General features: G+C 40.1%; 1 protein-coding gene across 2 annotated transcripts; it reads left to right on the top strand.

Moving 5' to 3' along the window:
* The first annotated feature begins 1,928 nt into the window (after positions 1–1,928).
* SRSF1 (serine and arginine rich splicing factor 1) lies at positions 1,929–11,425 on the top strand. 2 transcript variants are annotated; one of them, XM_059380695.1, is made up of 5 exons: positions 1,929–2,244; positions 2,652–2,836; positions 3,219–3,391; positions 4,153–7,359; positions 11,189–11,425. In XM_059380695.1, exons 1-4 carry the CDS (start codon positions 2,051–2,053, stop codon positions 4,189–4,191), a joined length of 591 nt encoding a protein of 196 aa, XP_059236678.1. In that variant the 5' UTR covers positions 1,929–2,050; the 3' UTR covers positions 4,192–7,359; positions 11,189–11,425. The 2 variants fall into 2 exon arrangements, with proteins under 2 accessions (XP_059236678.1, XP_059236677.1); XM_059380694.1 differs by lacking the exons at positions 4,153–7,359; positions 11,189–11,425 and adding an exon at positions 3,591–3,884.

Raw genomic sequence — 11,425 nt, 5'->3', positions numbered from 1 at the left:
TCTGAATCAAATTGAATTTGCTATTATGGGATCAATCAGAGACATCTGTAAAATGCAATCAACTTTTAGAACTAAGAAAACATGGCTTCCTAAACAACCTACTTATTTTTTAATCTCAAAGGCACTTAAAAATTTTAAATTTTATTTATTTGAGAGGATAAAGAATGGGGGGGGTGGGGATGCAGAGGAAGAAGCAGACTCCCTGCTAACCAGGGAACCAGACATGGGGCTCAATCCCAGGACCCTGAGATCATGACTCAGGCTAAGGCAGACACTCAACCAACTGAGCCACCCAGGCGCCCCAGCACTTAGGATTTTGAATATATTTGTTTTTCCTTCTTTACTATGACTTCTGGGATGACTGGAGTTAAATTTGTAGTCTGCCTTTAGTAACTGGCCAGGCAATTACTGCAGGCATTTTGTATAGTAATCTTACCCATGACTTCATCTTAATTCCTCTCCCCTTATTTTCCCATTTCCCCTGAGTTTTTAGTCCAGTTATACTTTTTTTTTTTTTTTAATTTGACAGAGAAAGAGATCACAAGTAGGCAGAGAGAGGAGGAAGCAGGCTGCCCACTGAACAGAGAGCCCGATGTGGGGCTCGATCCCAGGACCCTGAGATTATGACCTGAGCCAAAGGCAGAGGCTTAACTCACTGAGCCACCCAGGCACCCCCTTAGTCCAGTTTTAATAATGTTTTAGGGTATCAATGACTCACACCCTTGAGGCCTATTGCAAATACACAGTATGAAAAAAATCCCCCTTAAACTCAGGATGCAGATGTTTTAGCATATATATGGCGGCAGGGTTTTCTTAAAAATGGAATTCATTACTAATACTTAAAAATCCCAACATTTCACATAAAAATCCAGATTTCAGATGTCTCTGGGAAAAAAATGTAACAAGTTCTTATCTCCCTGGGCCAGCATGCAAGTCCTGAGCAGTAACTATGGTCTCCGAGGGTCACAATTCTCACACATCCATTTTGCTCTATATACATTTTGTCTATATACTACCTGAGAGGTCCAGGGGTGACTTCAGAAAGAGGTACAAACTTCAGGATTCTGCAAACACACACACACGCTTTTTCTTAATCTCCGAAAGGGCTGGACAGGCAACAGGCACAATTCACTCTTCAAACCTTCACCGGACTTCTCCTCTGCGCTAGGCCTAACCGGTAGGCGATTAAAGAGAGGCTGAAATCTGAGTCCTGGTTGACTTCTCAGGGCTCGAACCACTGCCACTAGAACAAGGTGTGCTCAAGCGAGCTACACAAAGTTACGTTTTGAACCCACAACAGAACGGTACTTAGCGCAGAGTATTTACTAAGTAATCTAAGCTGGGTTGCTCTAAATTAGACACGTGTCTAAGCAAACCGCCGCCTGTGCGGAGGAGAAAGGGCAGGAAGACAAAAGTCATGTCTCGGCTCGGGACTGAATCCCAAGCACCAGAGTTCCCAAACCAGCCCCACTCTCCGAGGATGTTCGCGTTTCCGGAGCAACCGCCAGGTCCCTCCCCCCCTTGGCTCCGCCCCCAGCAGGCTTTCCCGCCAAAGGCCGTTAACACCGCAGAGCATTGTGGGACAAGACTCAAGGCTAGGTTTCACCCAAGGCATTCAAGGCGCGGACTTGTTTTAAAAAGAGACTCATTCCCGGAAAAACTATCTTTTAAGGCTCGTCAGGGATTAGTAACCCCTCTAAGGAGGAATCTGTGTTTAATTTTTACCAAACGGATAGTCGATTCACTTGCAAACCACTCTGCCAATCGGGAACGCGAGGAACTTTTTTCTCCTTTCGCGCGGAGGGTGACGTCGCGCATGCGTGAGCGTACCTTTCGCGGCACCCGTTACGCTCTTGCGCGTGCGTACTGAGATCGAATAGCTGCTTCCTCCCGCTTCTCTTCCTCCCTCCCCCCATATCCGTGCGCCGAGCTGATAAAGGCGCCATTTTGGAGGGGCCGCGGGAGACGTGGTGTCGCTGCGGGCTTGCTCTGCCGTGCGCTAGGCTTGGTGGGAAGGCCTGTGCTCGAGTCCGCGCTTTTCGTCGCCGCCATGTCGGGAGGTGGTGTGATTCGTGGCCCGGCAGGGAACAACGATTGCCGCATCTACGTGGGTAACTTACCTCCAGACATCCGAACCAAGGACATTGAGGACGTGTTCTACAAATACGGTGCTATCCGCGACATCGATCTCAAGAATCGCCGCGGAGGACCGCCCTTCGCCTTCGTTGAGTTCGAGGACCCTCGGTGAGGCGGCCCGGGGCTTGCCGCCTTGAGGCAATAAGTTGGAGTAGTCGGGGAAGGCCTCGATACAGAGAATGGGGAGGTGGGCTCTTAGGTTGGGGGTAAGACGATATCGCCCATGCAGGAACCGAGTAAGGAGCCGACTCGCGGTGTTTTTTCTGGTGGCTGGGCCCACGGACGTCCCCAGAGCGGACTCTCCGTCTCGGAGCGGGAAACTGAGGCGCCGAGGGCTGGTGTAGTGGTCGGGAGCCTGGCGTGCTTCTGGGTGGGGGAGGGGCCATTCCTATTATGCAGCGCATGTGGGCTCTTCCACGCTGGGTGCGCATGTGCGGGGGCCGCTAGTTCCTGACTGAGTTAGCGGCCCCTCCCGGGCCTTATTCTTAAACCTCTTGCTTTCTATGATCACGCAGAGACGCGGAAGACGCGGTGTATGGTCGCGACGGCTATGATTACGATGGATACCGTCTGCGGGTGGAGTTTCCTCGAAGCGGCCGTGGTACAGGCCGAGGCGGCGGCGGGGGTGGAGGTGGCGGGGCTCCCCGAGGCCGCTATGGCCCCCCGTCCAGGCGTTCTGAAAACAGAGTGGTTGTCTCCGGTGAGTTTATTGTTCGTGAGGGGTGTTGAGAAGGGACAGGAACCACTTTTAAGTTTCTCCTTGAGTGACCAGTTTTGACCAATTCAAGTTTTTGTGGTACGTCGTAAATTACTTAAGTTTCTTGGGTGAATTTAGTAAACGAAGATTACCGTAGTGGAGATAACGCCAACATACTACTTATTTAATTTACCATTAGGTTGGATACCTAGAATATGAAGATTTTGACAGATAATTTTGGACTTCGGATTCCAGGATTTTAATGAACTGCTCTTTACCTAGGACCGTGAACTAATCATTTATTTTAAAGTAGTCCTTGTTCTAGTGTAAATTTATGTTTAATGTGAAATGTAGGGTGATTGGTATTGAAAAAATACTTTTTTAGGACTGCCTCCAAGTGGAAGCTGGCAGGATTTAAAGGATCACATGCGTGAAGCAGGTGATGTATGTTATGCTGATGTTTACCGAGATGGCACTGGTGTCGTGGAGTTTGTACGGAAAGAAGATATGACCTATGCAGTTCGAAAACTGGATAACACTAAGTTTAGATCTCATGAGGTAGGTTTTACATTTACTCTTTTCTTTGGCCAGAATTGGATACAGTGGTCTAAACAGTGGAATTTGAAGGTAAGATTCAGGCAAGGGTGTCCAAGTAAAGTACCAGATTCCTGGTTTTAGTTACGTTGTATTCGTTCAGCATGCCTGAAGACAGGTGAAAGCTTAGATCTTTCAATCGAAAGTTCTGTCTATTCAATAGGGAGAAACTGCCTACATCCGGGTTAAAGTTGATGGGCCCAGAAGTCCAAGTTATGGAAGATCACGCTCTCGAAGCCGTAGTCGTAGCAGAAGCCGTAGCAGAAGCAACAGCAGGAGTCGCAGTTACTCCCCAAGGAGAAGCAGAGGATCACCACGCTATTCTCCCCGTCATAGCAGATCTCGCTCTCGTACATAAGATGATTGGTGACACTTTTTGTAGAACCCATGTTGTATACAGTTTTCCTTTACTCAGTACAATCTTTTCATTTTTTAATTCAAACTGTTTTGTTCAGAATGGGCTAAAGTGTTGAATTGCATTCTTGTGTAATATCCCCTTGCTCCTAACATCTACATTCCCCTCATGTCTGATAAATTGTATTTTAAGTGATGTCATAGACAGGATTGTTTAAATTTAGTTAACTCTCCATGCTCTTCAGACTGTGATATTGTGTAAATGTCTATTCTGCTCTGGTTTGTGTGAACTGGGATGTTGGGGGTGTTTGTGGTTATCTTACCTGGGGAAGTTCTTATGTTTATCTTGCTTTTCATGTGTCTTTCTGTAGACATATCTGAAGAGATGGATTAAGAATGCTTTGGATTAAGGATTGTGGAGCACATTTCAATCATTTTAGGATTGTCAAAAGGAGGATTGAGGAGGATCAGATCAATAATGGAGGCAATGGTATGACTCCAAGTGCTATTGTCACAGATGAAATTGGCAGTATTGACCTTATACTAAAAGGCAAGGGTTGAAAGTGATTATATATATATATACATCTACCTTAAAACATTTGCAAACATCTTATGCAGTTATCTTTAGCTACAATTGCTTTGCTCTTTAAACCTTGGCAATTGTGGCAAAATTATATTGCCCATTTTGTAACAGTTTATTTTGCTCCCTTCCCCCCTTTTTTGTTTTAATAGGGACTAATGTGGGAAGAACTGGCTAATTTGTCACAGTGCTTAGTTACAACTGTTAATGTGTGACCTGCTGTTGGTGTACATGTGGGTACAGGGTGTCTTTAATTCCAACCAGATAGAGTATAATATCAATACTGCTAAATCTGCATGTCCTCTGTGTGACTGATATAGCGTTGCTATTTCATTTTTTTAAGACAAAATGAAAGCAAAATAGAATTCCAATGTATTGGTGTAGATAATCTAGTTGGGAATACTTTTAAGTCTCACCTTCCCCTTTTAAACTAATATTCATAATTGACTCATGTTTAAAACACTTTAATTTACAAATTAAATTGCAGATGGGAGCATTAGGTTTAGTTTAGACTTAGGGTGGGTAGCAATACCAGTAAACTTTTCAACTACATAACTTTTTGCAACCACAAAACCTGTAATACGCTGTACAGTAACAAGTGTTGGCATTATCAGTTGAACTGTAAATATAAAATGCTTCTTCCAATTAGTCTCTATGATGATTAAGTTTCTAAAATTTATCTGAACACCATTCAGAAACTTGTTTTGGGGAATTTGATAGTTATTGATGTACATCTGTTAAACTGATGACAGACATAACTCATCATTCCCCAGAAACCTTTTTTGATTACAGTATCTAACATTTTGCCTCCTCTTTTTTGGTTTTGCTGGTTATAAAGGTTTGGATTGGAGAGGGCTCACTGGATCCCAATCCTTGGAGCTGGATCATTGGATTCAAATCATAATGTGGATAGGATAGGGAGGATGAATTACAAGGATTCATGGAGCGGGATCAGATTACCAGGAACATAGGAGTGGATTCCTGCCCCAACCAAACCGCATTCGTGTGGATATTTTTTTTTTATTCAACTTAATTGGCTATTCCAAAGATTTTTTTTTTCCTATTTTTGACGATTGGAGCCCTTAAGATGCACGATGGAATTGTGTTTTGCATTTTTTGGTAAAAGGAGCAAAGCGAGGACCTGGAGATAATACGCTGGAGCAATCTCCTTGGAAGGATTCAGCACGAGTAGATGGTAAACATTTAAAGGGGAAAGGGGGGGTTTGTTTAAATAGTAAATCAGTAAGTCACTTCTAAATTTAAAGAACAAAATTGGAGTTGAAGAATAAGTAGGTTTCCAATTGGCTATTGCCGTTTTTCTTTGAAAAAAAATAAACATTTTTTAAAAAACTATGCATGGTTGTCCTTTTTCCTCTTCATGTAAAATTTTAATTGGGTGACTAGTTTATCAGTTAATACTTTGATAAGATTCTGTTACTTGTTAGTGAATTAAAGGTTCTTGAAAGATTATTTCTAATACTGTTAATTATAAAAGTCTTTTCGGGGAGATAAGGTAAGAATAAGGCAATTGTGTATATAGTATGTTAAATGGGTGATCTAGTTTCTGAAAGATAATCTTCCCATACTTTGATAAAAATGATTAAATTTATAGATGTCTATTTTTTGGTGATCATCTAGACAACATAGGCTTTGTGCAGAATCAGGTAGTGACTAGTTAATGTTAACTTGGAGATAGCCTTTGAGATTTTCAAGCTTTTCTCAAAAATTGGTAAGTATTAAATGTTAAAGTCAGTGCAGATTAGAAATCTTAACACAAATTACATTTTTTTCTGAGATGTAATACACTAGAATTTTAACTGCTTATTTATTGTTCATGAGAAGCTGGGCTTTCTTTATAATTGTGCCTTGCAAATCCTTCTCAACTATAATATTCTGTATCCAGAACATACCAAAGCAGTGATATATATCTTAGTCTGCTCGTTCTTGTATCTTTTTATTTGATAGCCCCTTGGTGCTAAATTTTCAATGAGTTGGGGGAGGAGATTTTTACTTAAAATCCCTAATCTTTTTCTTTTGATTTCCTCATAGCTAGTCAAAACCATCAAAACACTTTTTTCTGCACCCAAAAGAAATAACTAAATACTAACATTTGCCTTGGATGCTAATAAGAGTTGGAAGCTGAATTTAAGACCACTATGGAGGTGACATAATTCGAAACCTAGGAAAAGCTAGACATAATCTTGGTAATAGAAGTGGCCCCAAGGGACTTGCATAAGGACACGCAACCAAAACATTTAGATGAGCCTTGTGGAATGTAAGGAGGAAGATCAGGGATGTTAAATTTAAAACTAAGATTGCACTTGTAAATTGGTTTAGAGTAAGGAAGTTACTAGTTTCTATGCAGGAATTCAAAATACAATGTTCAAGAAGTGGAAGGATTTTAACTATTTCATGTATAGAGTATAAGTATTTTTAAACAACTAATTTTGGAAAGGTTAATGTAAGCTAAACTTAAGCCTATGTTCATTGAATGTGTTGGAAACCAGATCAAGATGAAAAATTGCCTTCAGTGAAGATTGAGTGCATTTAGGCTAAGTTGAAAGCTGTGTTCTGCTAAAAACTTGAGTAGTCCAAACGTCAGAATTAAGGTATAGAAAGTACTGTCTGATAATAGGGTGTCTGAAGATCAGAGGACTTGGCTGCATATTTATAGAAGATAGATAGGCACCAGACCAGATAGCTCAGAGCTGTGAGGGCAGATGCAGACTTGTTTTTCAGTCTTAGGAAATGAACCCTAAACCTCTGCCCATTTTGGCAGCTGTAAGAAGAAAGTTGTACCATTTTGCAACTAAAAAAGTAGCCCTGAATTGTTCCCCTTTTCTCTCCCTATTTATGTTCCCTTAGAGTAGTGTAGGGAGCCTATAATTAGTTTGTTATTTTCTAACCAAGGAAAAACTTTAAGAAGCAATTACTTTTCATAACGTCAGATTGAATAACCCACCTTGCTGTTCAGCCCACATCCTTCTGGAAACAAAAGGTAAGAAACCTATTTTCTGATTCCTAATTGTTTGGGATCTGAATTTTGTTTTTTAAAATTTGTTTAATTTTTTAAAAAGAACTATGAACAGAGTTTCCTTGTTAAAAATGTTTCTCCCCACTAAGTTTCATACCTTCATAAATTGAGTGCTCCCGTGTCCACTTAACTGTAAATATGATTCTAGGTTTGTTTTTTGGGGTTTTTTCCAAGTTTTCTGTGTAGATGAATTTCTTATATGTTTCTTCTCACTTTGTATATGAAAGTGTACTGAAACTACAAATTAAGTTCTGTGTATTTACCATAAATAGTATAAAAAGAGACTTGGGCTGAAGTTCTGTTGTAATAACCAGTCTTTGGTTTAATTAGTTCATCCCAGTATGAAGAGTGCAAAGGCAGAAAACGTGTTCACAATCTCTTATCCAAAAAATTCTGCGTTGAATGTGAAACCTGACCAGAATTGATGCCCTTGTTTTGCACTTAACTGGGAATACATGGTCTTCTGCAGATTTACTGAGGTTTCGTTACACACTTTGCATAGGCATTGCTGGGGGTGTTACATGATACAGAGTCTATTTGTATACCTTACTTTATTTTATTATATAAACTGAATGGCTCTGAATTTCAAATACACCTGCCCCCTTGAGTTTGGGTAAGAGATTACAGAACTCTAATGAAATATTGAGCTAAAGCTTCATGTGCATGAAAACAAACCTGTTAGTGTGGATCCTTTCTTAATGGAGATCTAAGTTTCCCGTCTTTTTAGGCTGAAGCAGCCCCGAGAAAAAAGGTATGGCCCACATTTCTTTATATTCTGTTGCTTAGTGGACTCACAGTTGTACACTGAAGGAAGTATTCTGCCATCCTAGTGTATGTAGTGGTATATATTCAGTTCTTTGGGGGTAATTTTTTCCCCCCAATACTTCGCAGGAATATTGGTCAATAGGATCCATAGGAGAAGCTGGGATTGGCGTGAATTGATGAGATTATAAGGAAACCTCAGTTCATTTTGATTGTCTTTTGAATAGATGGTAGTCCTGGCAAAAATTTGCTCTAAGTAAAGGCCCAAGAAATCGTAGTTATACTTAAACCAGCGCTTAGTCCTGTGATTGAGGGCTTTGGGGATGCATCTTGATAACTTAAAAGCTATACCTGAAGGTGGTTGTGATTTTGTATGAATCGAGATCTTTTTCTATTTAAAGAATCACTTGGTGCTTCTGTAGTACCCCAAAAAGGTAAATAGAATGAATTAGTCTTTTCATATGCAAGTTAATTTAGGCAGAAATAATCTCTTAACATTTTATTAGTAAGTTCCTTCAGCTGGGTTATTGGGGGAGAGAATTTATGCATGCCTTTGCATAAGGAGTTGCTGTTTCAGGTGTACAGAATGACGGAGGACAGTACTTAAGATCTAGTTCAGCAGATTCTGGATGTTTGTCTTTCTCTCCAGTACAAAGGACTTAACTCCTGTTCTTGCCTTGTGACTTAGAACTCTCTCAGCTTTTGAAAGAACTATCAGTGGTAATAGAAATGGAGAGCCTCCCTAGAGTGCTATATACTCCTCTTCACCAGATACGAGCAAAACAGAGGATAGGGTTGCCAAATGTCTAGTTAACGTGTTTTTTGGGTTTTGTTTTTTTTGCTTGTTTCTTTTACCATGTTCTTTTCTGCTCCCCTATTGAAGTAAATGCTAGGGAAAACCATGTAGCCACTAGAGGGAGCTATTATACAAAGTCAACCAGGAAAGTATCCTTACCACAAAGAATCGCTTAAAGCTAGGTGGACACAAATTATCTTAATCCTATCTATCAGCTCCAAAGTTAAGTGGGGTGTTTAGGGGTGGGTAAGTTTTCTTTTTGTATCTGTCAAGTAGAGGATCCATTTAGGTTTTGAATAGAGCTTTATTAGTACTGAACTGCTAAAGAAGAAAAATAGGTTCAGGGACTTAGAAAATGCTGAAAATATGAATCTGCTTATTTTTCTGCCTCCCCTGTACACTTAAAGGTAGAGATCAGTAAGGCCAGAAGAGTAAGAATTGGGTACTGGAGTCGATGTGCTGCACGTGGCAATCTAGGCATAAAATTGATCTTAGGAAAAATGAAAATGTTTTCAGAACTCTTTGTCGTTTATTTTTATGGCATGAAACATTTCTGGACTATAATTTCTCAGCATTACTAAGATACTTAATGAGTGTTAGTGTCTTAAACTGCTTATTCATGAAGTTGACTTTATATTTTGTTTTCTAGGCTTTTTCTTAACTAAGCACAGAGTATCTTGTGATCAGGAAGTCCATACACATAGTTCTCTTGTCATGTTTACTTAATGTCATTTTATATTAAGACTGCTGAAAATTTGGGAGAATTAACACTTTAGCATTTGTCATTCCCATCATCTCCTTCCTTACAACCTTACATTACAAAAAATGTAAGGGCACAAAGTTAGCTCCTGTTTAAATTCACTAAAAATATTGCTAAAGTTTCTTAGGCCCATTTGATGATATAACTTCGTCAATATGGTATGGAAGCACCCTCCTTAAAATGTTAGAAACTTGTCTTCTTTGAAAAATAAGATACTAAGAGCAAATAAAAGAATTTTTTCCAGGAGAAGAAAATCAAGTTTGCACAGTAGAGCTTATCTGCCTGCCTGTCATTTTCTGTGGCAAGTGAGGCCACAGAAGGTGGTTGTTGACTAGCAGGCTTGGTACAAGTTGAATGGAGAATGCTCTAGACTGGTTATTTCCTATCCTTAATTCTAGGAATTTCAGCTGTGAGGTCTCCTTAATTTAACCTATGAAGAGACACTCTAAAACCAAAATTGTACAATTGAAAATCCAGTATTTCCCTTTGTAAAAGAAAAAGGCTAAACTTGGAGATTGTAAAGTGCCAGAGGCGTGGCAGAATTGTGTCTTGAGGTGCTGAGTGTTAGGGGAGCCTTAACACACAAAGTTTGGGATAAGCTTTCAAGTTGCAGCAGAGATTAAGGTTTAAAACAGGAACAGGCTGCTGTATTCCTTAAACCAACAAAAAGCCAACAGTCCTGGGCTGAATCACTCCTTCCCTTAATGTGGCTTGCTTAGAAATGTGATTTATACCATCTGTTGTACGGTCAGTGAATGCCAAGTGTTGTTAGAAATTCATTAGTATCTTCAGCCCAAGCCCTAGCTGTCCACCAGCTACTGTTGTTAGGTAATTTTTTTTAAGTGAAAAATATATTTTCTCACTTTATACAATAGTATTTGAAACTTCTGTGCTTGGAGGTTATTCTTAGAAATAACAGCAGCTGAGCCCTTTGGTGACCTAGCTCCTAGCCTACCTACCTCTATAGTCTCATCTCTAGCCCTTCCCTTGATATACTCCATGTCCCAGGACTAGGCATTCTGTAGCATTTCTTGCATTTGGTCCTGTTTCTTCCTCCTGCAATGCTTTCTATCTGCTCATTTAGAGAGGTATAACTTAACATTGGATAGTACCTCAAAAATGACCTCCTGGAAACCTAATACCCATTATACAGACAATCATTCCTTTGTGTGTGGACACAGACTTGTGTATTTTGCTCTAGTATAGCCATGTCACCTAGCTTGCTTGCACTATCCAGCCATCTACTTCAACTTTCTTGCATCATGAATTTTTATTTTCTGAGGAACCAAGATGTGTCTGGCACAGTAGTCACTATAAGAACTCACTTTAAATGAGAAGTACTATTGGTTCTTCCTCTGTTCCCACAGAGTATTTCTACTGTATTTTGAAACTGCCATTCTGCCTTGATTATTAGTGAGTTGTTTATGTATCTGTCTTTTCTAACAGGTCGTAACCTTTCTTCCTCCCCCTTCCAGGTACATAGCGCAAAATAGCTATGCACTGAATAGACACTCAAGATAATTATCCAATTGCTTTGGAAGAGATATTTGAATTCTTTCCCGTTCTGAATTTCTTGAATAAGTAACCAGTGAATATAGGTCTAAATTTCTTTGTGTCTAAGTTGGGAATAAATCTTTAACTGATATTTATTGTGTAGTAGTAGAAGCTAAATATTTGTATGTAACATTAAAATATCATTTTCCATTCTGTGA

Source organism: Mustela nigripes, chromosome 16, assembly GCF_022355385.1.
Source record: "Mustela nigripes isolate SB6536 chromosome 16, MUSNIG.SB6536, whole genome shotgun sequence".
Classification (NCBI taxonomy): domain Eukaryota; kingdom Metazoa; phylum Chordata; class Mammalia; order Carnivora; family Mustelidae; genus Mustela; species Mustela nigripes.
Note: the sequence above shows the minus strand (reverse complement) of the source record. Positions and strands in the feature narration are given on the sequence as shown.